General features: G+C 35.4%; 2 protein-coding genes across 51 annotated transcripts in view; one reads left to right on the top strand and one right to left on the bottom strand.

The window, feature by feature from the left end:
• LOC147842141 (uncharacterized) overlaps window positions 1-16,978 on the top strand; it is a 1,078,568-nt gene that overhangs the window by 266,935 nt on the left and 794,655 nt on the right. The gene's annotated exons all lie outside the window — the stretch shown is intronic.
• The window catches only part of nbeaa (neurobeachin a), a 320,618-nt gene that overhangs the window by 156,749 nt on the left and 146,891 nt on the right, over window positions 1-16,978 (bottom strand). For all 50 annotated transcript variants that reach the window (XR_015500347.1, XR_015500348.1, XR_015500350.1 and 47 more), the window contains 4 exon segments: window positions 14,601-14,701; window positions 12,777-12,872; window positions 11,737-11,858; window positions 4,373-4,499 (listed from right to left, as the gene is read on the bottom strand). Coding sequence is in view for 46 of the 50 variants with exons in the window: in XM_087269435.1 (XP_087125561.1) it covers window positions 4,373-4,499; window positions 11,737-11,858; window positions 12,777-12,872; window positions 14,601-14,701 (446 nt within the window). In the remaining 4 variants the exon portion in view is untranslated.

Raw genomic sequence — 16,978 nt, 5'->3', positions numbered from 1 at the left:
GTTATTAGAAATAAGTTTTTAAAACTATTATGCTTAGAAATGTGCTGAAACAATCTTCCCTCCATTAAACAGAAATTGGGGAAAAAATAAACAGGGGTGCAAATAATTCAGGGGGGCTAAGAATTCTGACTTCAACTGTACATTGATTGTGAAATTTTTCATTTAGAGTCTTTCGTTATTGTACACAAACAGTTAAAGTCAGAATTATTAGCCCTCCTGAATTATTAGCCCCCTGTATATTTTCCTCCAATCTCTGTTTAATGGAAAGAAGATGTTTTAATACATTTCTAAATATTATAGCTTAGAGCAAATAATTTTGACCTCAACTAGTTTAAACTACTTATGTTTGAAACCCAGTGCTTCCCACACATAGACTTTACTTGGGCGGACTCTACTTGGTATATTTGGTGAGATTTATTTTTTTTACTATGATCATCCTTTTACCCTTTTTTGTGTCTGCCCAATTAACCAGTGGAAAATCTTCTCTCGCCCTACTTGCCGTTCTCGTTCTCGAAAACTGTCAAAATCTCCCTTGTCCGCTCTTTCACTTTCTTCCGCGACTCCCCAACCCCCTTCACTTTCGTCCACAACAAACAACCCCCCCTTCCACTTTTGTGCGCAACATCTCCACTGTTCATCCTCGGGTAACATGCCGGACTCATCAACCCGATTTGTTCCGGGACCTTCCAATTCACAAGTTAAGCACTGGGCAAATCATTATAACAATGGTTGGTTCTATAGACAATCGGAAAAAAATCTTGCTTAAGTGAGGTAATAATACTGACCCTCAACTGGCTTTTAAAAACGTTTTAAACAGTTATTATTCTAGCTGACATAAAACAAAAACTTTCTCCAATGAGAAAGTATTATACTCTGAAATATTCCTTGCTCTGATAAACAACATTTGGGAAACATTTGAAAAAGAAATTCACAGTATTTCCTAAGTGACTTTGTCTCACAGTTTTAACAGCAGAGTAAAGTGCTGACTAATTGGTCGAGTTCATAGTCAAATCGAGTTCACATTTTCTTTCGTAGCGTGTTTGTATAGGCTATAAGTGCTGTAGCTTGATTTCTAATTGGCACACAAACACACAACCCTCCTGTGTTGTCGTCCTCTGCGAGCAGACAGGGTGAGATATCATATTCAAACATCCCTTGCCAAACTGATTTTCATTTGTCGTTTAACAGCGCATGCAACTGAGCCCAAACCATCCCACTGGGACAGTAAGACATGCCAAGTTATCAAAAACCAGATGTTGCTGTATCAGCCTACTCTGAGGGAGAAAACAAAAAACACAGAGGCAAAAGAAGAGAGTGAGAAACAGATTTAGAGGGAACGGGTGTTATGAATCCCTCATGAATTTCCTTTATTTCTTTTGTGCACAAGCTAACAGTAAGAAGGGCTTCCAGTAGGACTGCACAATATATCGCAAAATAATAATAGTATATGCAATATAGGTATCGCAGACGTGTGTGATAAATGACATTTATTTGATGCATTTCTCTGAGGGTGCTTTCACACCTAGACTTTTGTTTCGGAACCTGTCTTGTTTCCCTGTTCGTTTGGCATATGTAAATCCAGCAATCATACTCGGATCCGGGGATCGCAGCCTATCTGCTACAGCACTGATTACTCTATAATGCCATATGATTATTTAAATGATGTGCACGCTTTCGGTTTCACTTTCATTAATAAGTGCGGTTCATACTTCCCGTGTAGGGGGGCTGTGACGGTCACAGGGGGTTGGGGGGCGCTGGGGTCGCAAGGGGTCCCTCTACGGGCCCGTCCGCTACGCCACTGGGCATAGGGCTATATGAAGAGAGAATCATGAGTAGGGCGGGAGGTCATTCTAGACATCTTAAGTCTCCCGGAAGTTTTGGGAGTCTCCCGCAAATGCACATTGACTCCCGGATGGCCGCAAACGAGTTATAATCTCCCGGTAATTGCGCGTCCCGCTCCTCAAATACATAGCGCACTCTGCTCACCCCTCCCCACCGCATCCCTCCTCGCTCTTCAGACACGTCGCGCGCACCCTGTCAAACACCACCAAACCACCACCCCTCGACAGCTGAGCGAACTCCGCAAAATAAACTGTAAAACTCTGACCAATGTGAGAAGTGTTTACTCACACGTGACTTGTTTTAGCTCTTTTGGTCTGTTTAGAAACTTTGCAGTGTGAAATTGAACCGCACCAAGAACAAAGAGCAACAATGTAACTATTTTAATCCCTGTTTCGGAACAACCGAATCGCTTCACAGGTGTAAAAGCACCCTAAATTTGACCAATCAGATGTGGCCTTACTATCTTTATTCCTTGTGAGCCCACATTTTTAGACTTTTTTGGAATGTCTTATAACGTGCCTGTGTAAATTAATAGATACATTTTAAAAAGTGGGTGGAGTTTAAGCTGACAGTATTTTTTTGGAAGGGGGCAGGGTTTAAGCAGAGTAAATATTTTATAATCAGGTCTAGGTTTAAGTGGTCTGAATGCTTTAGCTTTGCCAAGCAGAAGAAATGTTTTAATTATGATTAAAGGGCGGAGTTTAAGCCAACTCATTTAGATTTAAGTGGACTAAATGTACTAATTTATATTATAAAGTGCAACTTTAAACAGGCTAAATGTATTGTTTGTTTGAAAGAAAAAGGTGGTTTAAGCAGACTAAAGGAGAGTCTGACCACAAAACCAGTCAGATATATTTTTGCAGATAGCCAAAACTACAATGTAGGTCAAAATGATACATTTTTTTCCTATGCCAAAACTTATTAGAATGCTAAGTAAATATAATTTTACAATATTTATTAATATATTTATTATACAATAAATATATCAAAACTCAATGTTTTAATTAGTAATCAGAGTATAGGAATCAGAGAGTGTGGGAATGTAGAATATAGGAATCAGAGAGTGAAATTCAACACCTTTTAAGACCCTTTTATTAAGACTCTTTCCATACATTTTAAAACCTTAAAACCACTTTAGTTTTCAACCGAAAACACTGGCAAGATTTTAACTTACAGTATATTTACTAAATATTAATGTATAAACTAATGCTAAACTGAAACATCATTCATATACTGAATAAACATTTATTAAATCGGTCACACTTTACAATAAGGTTTATTAGTTAATGTTAATTAATGCATTTATTAACATGAACAAACCATCAACAAAACATTTTCTACAGTATTTATTCATGTTAGTAAACGTTAGTTAACGAAAATACAGTTGTTCATTGTTAATGTTAACTCACGGTGCATTAACTAATGTTAACAAGCACGGACTTGGATGTTAATAATGCATTAGTAAATGTTCAATTATGATTTATAAATGCTGTACAAGTGTTGTTCATGATTAGTTCATGTTAGTAAATGCATTAACTAATGAACCTTATTGTAAAGTGTTACCATTAAATCTAGCTAAGGCAGCAGGTTGTCGCCTATAATACTGCTGAAATAATGGTGTTGCCTGTTACTGCAATAAACAAAGCAGCATGATGTCAAATCTAGCAGGATTTTATTGATTTCATAAAATACACAGCATCCTGATATTCACAAATTGAATTCAGGCAAACTTTAGCAAACAACTATCTATTGCATAATCTAAAATAACATAAAATTTAATACCTTGCAAAATAGCATTTTAGACTTTTGAATACATTGAAAGACCCCGTGGACACCCTGGTAATATACATTTGCTAAGCATTTTATTTAGACAACTTTAGAGGCAATTTTCTCAGTATTTTGATTTTCTGAACCCTAGATTTTCAAATAGCTGTATCTAGGCCAAATATTTATATATATTTATTTTTAAAAATTGAAACCAATGACTGTTTTTGAGCTCCTAAGTCACAAATGTTTTTTTCATTGCACATATTTTGTTTCTATTGTAACTTTGCAATAAAACAAATACAGAAATAAAATAAACAGTGCTTTTGGATTTTAATCAGGTCTAATAGTATTTAGATAAAATAAAAAGTTATGAATATGCAAATGTAAAATAATATATAACATTTAATAACATATGAACATTTATGTGACCATCATGGTTACCTGATTACCAAGTTTCTCCGAGTTCATCAGAATTATGAGATAAAAATGTATAATTAACACATTTTTAAACTGCACAAAGTAACACTTTATTTAAGATGTCCCATGTACACTTACTAGAGTAATTACAATTAATTGTGCATAGTTGTATGCATCTAAGCCTAAACCTAAGCCTCCTAAACCTAATCTAATAGTAATATTATGTAATTGATCTATATCTCTCAGTAGTTAAATAAAGTTACACAAGCCCACATTAAAATTCTGTGATAGATAAATGAATCCAAATAAAAAGTATTGATTGTGACAGTTTTATTTTAGAACTCACCTTCCTAGGCTGGAAGTCGTACTTTACACAGTGTTGAAAGCCTTTCCCCTTTGACTTCAGTGATGTCACGATTAAACAGTTCCCCACAAAGTGCGCTGAGTAGCCAATGCCTTTACTGGTTCGAAAACTAGTAGACAGAGAAAAGAGGAATAAGTGTAACAATTGTTAGTTTTTTTGCTATTTACAACATTTACACCAACTTTCAGAATCTAATAGCTTGAGTTCAATTATTTCACAAAACAAACCCAAACTGTAAAATGTTGTCACGATTACCAGTTTCAAGGTAGACCATGGTAAATTTTCTGAAAGCATAACAAATTGTCATTATAATTAAAACCATGATTGAATTTCATGATTTTAAAAACTAAATATTGCAACATCATGATAAGCTAATAGCGAAAGGCTGAAGTATAAATGCATATTAATATAGACAGTTAATAAATATATACACCATTTATACACAGTTATTGTATGTCGTATTCTTCTCATTTAAAGGGAACCTACAGTATATGCAAAAATCACTTATATATTTAAACACCACTGTGATGAATACAATCAGCTTCTAATGGTAAAAAATTTATTAATCTGAATTTTTATAATCATACTTCATAAAAACCGTCTGCAGAAACACTTTGATTGAAAACCCCTGCATATATGAAATAAACCTGGTCTAAAATAAACCAGGTTTGAGCTACCAGAACTGTTGCTATGACAACAACTCTTGGATTCAATTTGAAGAACGAAACAATCCTGGATCGTCTTAAATCGTCAATAACCAAATCCAGCTAATTGAGTAATCCCCGCACAAAGAACGGACCCTTGGCTTTGTTATTCTGTTATATTCTGACCGCTGCCTAGTTTTTGACCTGTTTTCGACTATGTTTTGCATGCCCTGTATGTACCTGTTTGCCCCTGTTTGACCATTGCCTGCTTGCAAGAAAATGCTTTTACTAAATCGCACTTAGATCCTTACTTTTATTGTCCGAGATCCGTCTCCGCACATGACAATTATATATTTCCGTCAAATCGCATAACCCTTTTGTCTTTGAAAAAGCTTCTTTACACAATTCTGGGGAAAAACAACATAAATATATGTATAAATAGTTTTCCAAGTGCACTTTCACCTTGAAAAAGAAAATCAAATAAAGCTATAAAATAAAAATACAACATGAAATATAAACGACACTAACCAAATCAAAACTGCAGATCCATGCTTATGTTGTTTGTTACAAAACTGCAAAAAGTTTGTTCGAAAATTGGTGGAACGCCTTAAGTATTTGTGAACATTTTCAGGTAATTTTAACAAAAGCGTGATCATTTTGGTCACTAAAATCATTAAATATTCATACAATTATATCTCTAACCCTGTATTCCCAACAAGGTCCCCTGCCTTAAACCATTTCATCATTTAAGCTGTCCAACAGAAGATCTTCAATCCACCACGCTCTCCACTAAATAAATTAGACTCCTACAGTCAGATGTGAAACTCGATGAAAACATGGAGGGAAGCTGTCAGGCTTTATTGTTGGCGGGAAAGCAAAGATGGCTGCCGGAGTCATTGGCAGCAGTGGATGCTGGGAGCGCTGGCTGCGGTTGATAAGGTGTCAGGCTATCAGTCGGGCCTCAAAGCGGTGCTGTTTCTCTCGCTCTGCACCTTCATAACGTTATGCTGAGCTCGCCACAGTTACAGGAAACCGGATTACATGCTGATTTAACTGAGGTCAGTGGCCTTCAGACTTGTGAAGTGCTAATCTGTACCTTCAACATCTCCCCGCTCAATATTGTGCAGCCGCTAATACAATAACATGCGGGATATATAATATTCACTCTTACAGATATTTCAAATGAACCCTTGATCTTAACATTGCTGCTACTTTGATCATCAAGAAACTCAATTTTATGGCCTCGGGTGAGCTGCTGATGTTAGAAACACACATACATTATACACGCATTATATATGAACAGAAATTATTTTGAATACTTTGTTTAAGCGCACACACACACACATATACAAAGACACACATCAATAAAAGTATAAATAATTTAAAATTAATTATATAATATATTATTTATAATTCTATATATGTACAACAAATAAACATATATAAAAAAATATATATATATATATATATACAAATAAATATATATTTAATATATAATATTCATAACATTTTATACTACAAATTTAAAATATTCGTATTCAAATACAAAATAAGTTACTACAATGTTTATAATTTTGCTGTAATATAAAAAAATATATATTCCGAACACAAAAATATTACAAAAATTTATGCACAAAATAATTATGAGTTAATTATAGAGTATACCATTTATAAATAAATGCATATACTGTATGTACACACACCTGGTCATGGAACAGCTTAGAAGACAATTATCCAATTACTTTTGGACCCTTTACAAGTGGGAGGCACATATGCAAACTGTTGTAATTCCTACACCATTCACCTGATTTGAATGTAAATACCCTCAAATTAAAGCTGACGGTCTGCAGTTAAAGATATCTTGTTTGATACAAGACAAACAACAACAAATCGTTTTGTTGGTGTACAGAGCAAACAATTGTGTCAATGTCCAAATATATATGGACCTAACTGCACACACACACACACACACACACACACACACACACACACACACACACACACACACACACACACACACACACACACACACACACACACACACACACACACACACACACACACACACACACACACACACACACACACACACACACACACACACACACAATACACATTTATAAATATTTACAGTTATATTACAGTTAAGTGCATGTATTTAATAAATGTATTTTATTAGTTCATTCAATATATTTGGCTTATTAAAGACATAAAATAACAAAATTTGTCTTTCCAGGAAACTCGTGACCTTGCAACTGTTAGTGTAATGAGCTACAGGAAAACGGTCATGTAAAATTATATTAAAGACCCCGCAAACAAACTCATTCTGCTGGGCCTGAATGGAGGTTTCCACACAATAAATCACCCCTGTATTAGAGCTCTTTACACAGAGCATAATGAAAACTATACATCACAAGTCCTGGACGTCCTTCAAACAATAAAGGGAATTGTGGCTGCTTTTCTTCAAGAAACCTTGATGAACATTTAAACCAGACTACAAAAACACCAAAGCTACAGAAGTGTGGAATACAGGCCCTTAAACTCCGTCCTGACATTAAACTAAAGGTCAAAACTAACAAGACTCCTCAGGGCTTCCCCGCGAGGCATGTGCAATTCACGGCAACCAAAATCAACCCGAGGTTCTTTAAAACGACATTTAGGAATTTTGCGAATGTATCTAGTTTGCCCTCTGGTACGGCAGGCTTTTCTTGGTAACCGGAAAATAGGGCAGGACTCATCGCTCCCAAATTAGCAGCCTCTTCTTGTGGGCCAGCCCTGTAGAGACACTTACCACTTCAAACAGAAATGATAATATAATACTTCATATGCACAGATCTCCCGTGTTTCCTCTGCAATGAGAAGCTTCAGGCTCACAGGTGTTGGTCCGAGCTTCTGTTTCGAGATCGCTAACACCATTTACAATTTAATGACTCAAGACTGGTCAGCAGTGAAAGAGATTTTGCTTTTGGAGGTTTGTAATGATTCGTTTGTATTCATCTGAGGATAAAAATAGGTTTCGTTTTCTAATTATATGCATTGCAGAAAGCTCTTTTCTTAAATTGTCTGAAATGGTAAGACTGTCTAAACCACATTACTCAAGGTGCTTTCACAATGAAACGTTTGTTTCGGAACCTGGCACATTTGCCCCCTTAGCTCGGTTGGTTAGGGCATATGTGAACACCTCAATCACGCTCTGATCCACGCCAAAACAATCAGTCCGAGACAGTCTGAATGAGGCGGTCTTGGCTGATTTGAATAGAACTCTAGAGCAGATTGATTGTAGTGAGAAAGCAATATGATCCAACTAACTAACGAACCAGGCTATATCACAGTGTATATGGATATGTAATAACCACATATATGGCTATAAGAAGAGAGAATGATGAGTAGAGATATCATTCCTACTGGCAAAAATGTGTTTTATGTCGAATACGAAAGTAAAACCATGCGGTCTAACTGAACTACAGTATTATATACAGTTGTATTAATATACAGTTGAAGTCAGAATTATTAGCCCCCCTGTTTATTTTTTCCCCCCAATTTCTGTTTAACGAAGAGGAAATTTTTTTCAACACATTTCTAAACATATTCGTTTTAATAACTAATTTTTGATAACAAATTTATTTTGTCTTTGCCATGATGACAGTAAATAATATTTGACTAGATATTTTTCAAGACACTTCTATACAGCTTAAAGTGACACTTAAAGACTTAACTAGGTTAATTAGGTTAACTAGGCAAGTTAGGGTAATTAGGCAAGTTATTGTACAGTATAACAATGGTTTGTTCTGTAGACTATCAAAAAATATATAGCTTAAAGGGACTAATAATTTTGACCTTAAAATGATTTATAAAAAAATTAAAAACTGTTTTTATTCTAGCCGAAATAAAACAAATAAGACTTTTTCCAAAAGAAAAAATTTTATCAGACATACTGTGAACATTACCTTGTTCTGTTAAACATCATTTGGAAAATATATTAAAAAAAATAATAATTCAAAGGGGTCTTATCATTTTGACTTCAACTATATATATATTATCTCATTATTTTTTTGATTCACTCGACTTCTGACATAAAAATCGATAAATATTTTACAATCTTTGACAATTAAAATGAAGCTAATTATGAGAAATTCCCACCTTTGATTTGAATTTGGTGATGACCACGTCTGTGGATGTCACCATTCAAATTTACAGTGCACCTTTTCACTTATAATATCTCATTTCTCATTCTCATATATTGAAATAACGGCATATGACAGCTGAGCGTAATCCCGAAAGAAAAAAAAACTCTGACGAATGTGAGGAGAGTTTACTAGTATGTGACTTGTTTTATCTATTTTGGTCTGTTTATAAACGTTGCATGAGAAAGTGAATGGCACCAAAAAAAAAAACACAACATTGTAACTATTTTAATCCCCGTTTCGGAACAAAACAATCGACCTACAGGTGCAAAAGCCCTTCAAACTCAAACAGTTCTTGCACTGTAAAAAAAGATTAGTTGACTTAAAATAATTGAGAAAACCTGTAGCATTGAATAACAAAAACAAAAGGACCTAAAAATACAAAAAAAAAAAACTGCAGATCAGAAATCAAAAATGCTGATCCATCCTCATGTTGTTTGTTACAAAATTGTATAAAGCTGCAATCTAACACTTTGCTAAGCCCCATCCTCCTTTGTTACTGTTGCTACACCTGTCAAGCTGGTCAATACAATATGTATAAATCAGTGTTAGACATTCCTAGAGACATAAAACAGGTGAGATATCCGAGAAAGCCAGATAAAAAAGGACTGCAGTATGCATTACAGGGAAATATTCACGACATAATATCCAATCGATTAGACAATAATTGAATCAAAATTGAAGCTACAGCCTAACCGCCTCATACGCTGACCATTCAACAGCTTAGTTCATGCAAATATTAATCCAACACCAAATATAAAAGCAGACCCTACGTCATCATCAATAACCTAATGTCCAAAACACAGATGAAAACATCGGTGAATTGTAGCTCTGACATGGACAAGAGGGGTATAAATGACTGAAAAACAGCTGCGGGTGAAGCATATTGATCACAAGTGCTCAGTTTGTGATCATATCTCTGTTTTGTTCTGTTGACATGTAATCCAAATATTCATAGCTTGAAACAGATGGAAAAATGACTGAATTGTACTGCTTTTACGGTCCCTCACACAGCTTGATCCATGCTGACATTTCTTCCCTAGACCTCCTGCATGTAGATACGGTTGCTACGCCTCGATTGGTGTGTAGAGGTTTTCGGGTGTGTCTTAGTGAGGTCAATTGTATCTGGTGTTTATTCAAATATTGGTGCAATGCCTTGAGTGGGAGTGACATTTATTGTCTAAACCACATTTCTCAAACTCATACCGCTTTGGCAGTTAAAAAAAAATTAGCTGACTTTACTTAAAGTAAGTGAGAAAACCTGTTGCTTTTAAAATGATTTGTAGACTTTAAGCATACCTGTCAACATTGGGATGTGAAAATAAGGGATTTGCCCACAATAATAATATCCCCAAATTACTAAATATGTTCATTTGGAGCTGTTTCATTGTAAATAAAAAGTTAAACAGTCAGTAAGATGTTTTATTATTATTATTATTTACAAAAATAAAAATAAGTAGTATACATTACATACAGCAAACCGTCCAGCTTTTTAAAATTAATAGCAATTATAAACAAATAGAATCAAGCTATCAAATCTCATACATTTTTTCTTCACTGTAAAACTTACACATTCTGATCAAAGAGCAACGAATGAATCTCATTTATTTGGATTTTTTCGTTTGATTACATTAAATAAATTGTCACTTTAAAAATGCACACATCTAATGTAATAATGAAAGCTTTGCTTTCCTAATTTTTAAGCTTGTTTAGGACAAAATTAGTTGTGATTGAAAAAAAAAAAACTCATCAAGATTAGCATCTTTATGCTATTATAAATAATTATGTGTCTATGTCTGTTCAAACACAGACCCAAAACTCTCGCTCAGCTTCAAATCGCGTGCACAGAACCGTTTGGAAAACAGTGCCTACTTATAAATATGGAGTGCGTCTGACAGTCACACACCGCTACAGGTATATGACTGTTTTGAGGATTGTATACAAGAGGCGATGACACCTGTATTTTAAAGTAAAGGATAATCGCGTTGTATTTATGTTGATTTTAAAGTGTTTTCATGCCTAAATAAAACGAAAGCACAGAACAGGCTCACATTTAAGAGCAAGGGGCGTGCCCTAGTGGTTCAGTGGTATGGGTTCCTTACAGGGAGGATCGGCTCTATATTTTTTATTGATCTAATGTTTATTGCCACCCTTCAAAGAAAGACTGAAAATACGGGAGAAATATGGGAAAATCCCTTTACGGGATCATAGCGGGATAGAACTGTAAAATATGGGAGAATCCCGGGAAAAACAGGAGGGTTAAAAGGTATGTTTTAAGCTGAATCAACATGCCGCTTTTAATTGAAAAAACTTATCACCATTCACTGCCTTTATATGAACCACCAAAAACTGCAGATTCAGCTAAAAATGATCTTTAATGTTCTACTGAAGAAAAAAAGTCACCTACATCTTGAATGACCTGAGGGTGTGTAGATTACCAGGAAATTCTCATTACAAGTGAACTCACCATTTAATCCATTACATCTGCAATATATTAATGTTTCATACACATACTCACCAGTATAAGTATGGTTTGTCCTTGTCTACATTGATATTATTGAGTGGGTCCATTCGGAACCAAGTGTTGAGAGTGAATCCATTCTGATAAGGCCACTTAGCAATAGGCGGCAAAGCGATGGCCTGCCAGAGGGGCAAAACACAAAGAAATTAGCAAATGTGCATTTGCATGGTCACGAGAACAATGAAAACAGCATTTGGAGAACTAGCTGATGTGTAATTAACTGAGCATTTAGTACAAATTTGACCTCAGTAAAAGTGTATTTATTATTCTGGGTTTAATTATAACCGCATTTGTGCCACAGTGTTGTCTATCACACAATATTTTCAATTATTCTGACATACAGTTGAAGTCAAAATGATTTGCCCTCCTCTCAGTTTTTTCATATACAGTGCATCCGGAAAGTATTGATAGCGCTTTACTTTTTCCACATTTTTTGTTACAGTCTTATTCTGAAACATATTAAATTAATTTATTTCCTATACATTCTACACACAGTAACCAAAAATGACAATGTGAAAAAATATTTTTTTAAATTGTTGCAAATTTATTAAAAATAAAAAACCTAAAAAATCACATGCACATCAGTTTTTACAGCTGCTCAATACTTTGTTGATGCACCTTTGGCAGCAATTACAGCCTCAAGTCTTTTTCAATATGATGACACAAGCAAGGCAGGCTCATAATTAAAGAGGGCTAATAATTCATTAACTTCATTAACTCAGGCGGCAAAAAAAAAAAAAAACTACAGGCAGAAATGTGCAACTTGTAAATGCTTCATGAATAATTCAATATCTATTAAATAATGAATATTTAATATAATATATATTAATATTTAATATTTAATATATATATATATATATATATATATATATATATATATATATATATATATATATATATATATATATATATTTTTTTTTTTTTTTTTTTTTTCCCCCCACATACAGCATTGTTATATAAGGATAGTTTCCAGCTAACATGTTTAAAATTATTCTGCAAAAGCTTTATTGTAAAAGACGTGTGTGTGTGAATCTTACCGCCGCACTGCGTCCTGGGAAGTTGAAGAAGGTGTCAGGACCATGACGCTGAGGCATCTGATTCAGCACTGACAGCAGCTTAATAGCGTGTCTTGGCTATAGAAACAGAACACATGAAGACAGGGAAGAGTTAGGACAAAACCATTGTTATTTTAAATCACATCATCATTTAATGGCATTGGGAACGTTTCATTTTTATTTTTTGATGATCTGTAACATTTAAGGAATGTAAGGGGTTGAGGTAGTCAGTATTCAAACTTGTGCAATTGTCTTAAGTTTTTTTTAATTGTTTTTGTTTTTAATTGTCTTGTCTTAAGTTTTTTTAAGTTGTGTATTAACTTTGTAAAGATACAGCGGGGAAAATCAGTATTGAAAACACCGTTTTTCTCAAAAAACATATTTCCAACCAACCAACAACCAAAGAAATTCATATATGCAAAGAAAACAAACCTAATTAGTTTACAAGTTATGTGTGTAGTAAAATAAAATGGCGCAGGGAAAAAGTATTAAACACATGAAGAAAGGGAGGTGTAGAAAGGCAGGGAAAGCCCAGACAGCAGCTGAAATTGCTCAGTTCTTCAGCAACCCTCCGCCGTTCGTCAGTGTAAAGAAATATTCACTGCTTCAGTTCAACATCTACATTATCAGGATGATGAATATGAACCCAGGGTGGACATTTAAGCAAGACAATGATCCAAATCACAGCCAAGAAAACTCTGAAATGCTTTCAGAAAAAGAAAATCAAGCTGTAGAATGGCTTAGCCAGTCGCCTGATCTGAATCCAATAGGAAATACAAACTAAAGATTTGATAGATGAGATCCACAGAACCATCAAGGTTTTTACACTCTGTTGAAGTCTGTAAAAAAACTCGTGCCTGAGCAATTCGTGCGACTTCATTCTCCATATGAGATGCGTCTTTAAGCTGCGTCATTAAAAAAAGCCTTAGTATTTAACACATTTCAGTAGTTCAGTTATTTCTCCTTGTGTCATTTCATTGTTATTAAACAATACTCATTTTTCAGATCTGTTATATTTTTGTATAATTTTGTATTTTTTGGGTTTTTGCCAAAATCTGGTTCAATTCCATGTCAACAGCTCCTTTAGAAATATTATTCCCAGAATAAAACATGATGTGTTCAATACTTATTTCCCCTGCTGTTGATTTATTTGACGCCAGTGTTAAATAAAAAAAGTTCAACTCTGTAACAAGCAGAACAGAAATTACAGTTTAATCAAGCAAACAAATTTGTGCGTGAGAGCCAAACATAAATGAATGAATAGTAACCTATATCAATGGGGAAAAAAATCCACCAACAGAACAACCAGCACTTCAGACAATCAATTGCCTGTCCATCAGCTTTAACCACGGCAGAGCGGATAAATCGATAGACGGGCAACCCCAAACAGATGTGGAGGACAGGAGATCATTGACGGGCTTTGCTCTCTTAAGGGAAGTGGATAATGATTCGCGGGTATTAGATTTTTATGAGCTTCAAGAAAATAGATTTACATTCAAAGTAGCTTGATTCAGTGCTAGTATGAAAATATTTGGGCCGTGCTCTTTATCAAGGCATTTTCTCCAACGCCAACTTTTCCATCACTGCGAATTCTGAATGTTTATTTTTTTTCTTTCAGTTTTTCTGATTGGTATTTTTAAAGCGTTTTTCTAAAATACTTCTTTTGTGTTCAACAGAAGTTAGAAACTCAAATAGGTAAGTAAAGTAAATGGTGAGGTAATTTTCACTGTTGTGTAAACCATCACATTAACTTTCCCTCCAATTGGTGTGAGAAACAGCAAGAGTCTGCGCTGCAGGAAAACTCACCCAGACGCCTGCGTCGCCCCTCAGCATGCTGAACAACAGCTTCAGCTCCTTCACTGTGATGCTATAGCTGGCCAAAACCCCCAGCATGTCCACTAGGAGATCTGGGAAAGAGGAGAACAGCATGACTCAGCATTATCACTGTGCGGATTTGCAGACTCATGAGGATGATGTCACTTGGGGCAGCAAGCCAATGATTATCTTTCTGCTGGAGCGTTTATTATCAACAATAGTGCTGTCAGAATAACCAGTTTCAAGGTAAAACACTGGTAAAGTCATAAACAGTTAGTATTAAGGTTTAATTTTTCAGTATCATAAATGCTGTAACATCTGGATTAGCTAATGAGAAAAGGCGGCAATGTAAATGCATATTTATATCTACAGTTTATAAATATATATGTGTATAAACAGTATTGTGCAAAAGTTTCAGGCCAACATTAAATCTGTTGTTTTACTGATGGTGTAATGGATATATGTGACATTGTACCACAAAACTAGTCATAAGAGTACTTTTTTTTTCCGAATTAAGATTTATACAGGCTGAATAAATGATCTTTTAGTTCAGGGGTGGCCAACCCTGTTCCTAGAGAGCCACCTTCCTGCAGATTTCAGTTGCTAGTACCCATATCAAATACACCTGAACCAATTAATTAGGACCTGAACACCACGTGATAATTACAGGCAGGTGTGTTTGATATGGGTTGCAACTGAAATCTGCAGGAACGTGGCTCTCCAGCAACAGGGTTGGCCACCCGTTTAAGTTGATGTATGGTTTGTTCGGTTAGGTTAGGGTTTGCATTACTTTGGTTAATTGTTTAAGACATGTGAAAGGCAATGTTGGAGAGAGGCTGTTTGTCCTGGTTTGAGCTGCATTTCTACCAGTGTTGTTAGCAATATTGTCTGAATTGATGGAATTGTGAATGCTGAAAAGTACAGATAGGTTTTAATCCATTATGCCGTTCTTGCTGGAAAGGACTTCAGTGGTAATAGTTTTCATGTTCAGCATGATAATGATCCACTTATTGCAGTGAAATCCTATTTAGAGAATGAAAACAGCTGATGAAATGCAGACAGTCATGAAATGGCCTCCACAGTGTCCAGACCTGTATTTTATAAAGGCTGTATGAGATCACCTGAACAGAATAAGAAAGTTATGACACTCTTAAGGCTGATTTAAGCTTCTGTGTTGAGTGATCGGCGTGACCCATGGCACATGCCTTGCACCTTGTTGTGCATTTATACTTCTGTGTGCTGTTTGTGTTGCTCTGCAAAAACACTTACGAAATGCTAGCTGGCAGTAGGTGTTTATTTCTAATTATTTCTTTGTGGTTATTTAGTTTTTTCTAAATGCTACCTTAATGTACAAGTAGCTAAAACTCACTCATTCATAGGAAGGAACTGGCGGACATACAACAACGTTAATCATAAAGTAAATGCAAAATGAAAGTTTCCATACTGAGCTCGGAAATCCACAGTTGTTAAACACTCGCTCTAACCGGCTCGTTACTCTCTGGGACACCCATCCCCATCACTACTAGCAAGCTGACCAATCACAGACTTTGCGCTATGTGTCGTCACGACATGCAGTTACATATTTTGAGAGGTGTGCATCAGCCACGGTGAGGTGAATGCGACTGCGCGAAGGCTGCGCTGGACCATACGCATGCGCTTGACGCAGATGTACAAATCAGCCTTAAACCTAAAGAAGATCTCTGGGAAGGGCTAAAATTCAATTCAATTCAGCTTTATTTGTATAGCGCTTTTACAATGTAGATTGTGTCAAAGCAGCTTCACATAAATGGTCATATAGTAACTGGATCAGGGTGGTTCAGTTTTTAGTGTTTAAGTTCAGTTCAGTTTAGCTCAGTTCAGTGTGGTTTGAAATCATTACTGACAGTCCAAACACTGAAGAGCAAATGAATCGATGCGTAGCTTTACAGATCCAGAACCATGCAAGCCAGTGGCGACAGCGAAGAAGGAAAAAAAACTTCACCAATAGGAGAGTGAAGAAGAAAAAACCTTGAGAGAACCAGACTCAGTTCGGCACGACCATTTTAATTTCTCCACTGGCCAAGTCTTGTGCAGAGCTGCAGTCTGCAGTAAAAATAAGCCTGATATTACACTGAATATTGTTTCAGGACAATTAGAACAAAACAGTTCAATCTGTGCATGTTTTTAATATAGAGACTGATTGATTATATATTGTAGAAAAGTTTTAGGCCAACAAAGCTGGTAAAGTGCTTAGGACTTTCGCACAGTACTGTACACATAATTAATGAGCTTAAGCTTAAACTTATAAAATCAAATAGCAAAAAAAATTAAACTGCAATTAAAAATTAAAAATTAACTGCAAAAGGCAGTTAGAAAAATTGCAATAAGAT

This window comes from Danio rerio, chromosome 10 (assembly GCF_052040795.2).
Source record: "Danio rerio strain M-AB ecotype USA chromosome 10, GRCz13ab, whole genome shotgun sequence".
NCBI classification, from domain to species: domain Eukaryota; kingdom Metazoa; phylum Chordata; class Actinopteri; order Cypriniformes; family Danionidae; genus Danio; species Danio rerio.
The sequence above is the reverse complement of the archived record's forward strand: the minus strand, read 5'-3'. Positions and strand labels throughout refer to the sequence as shown.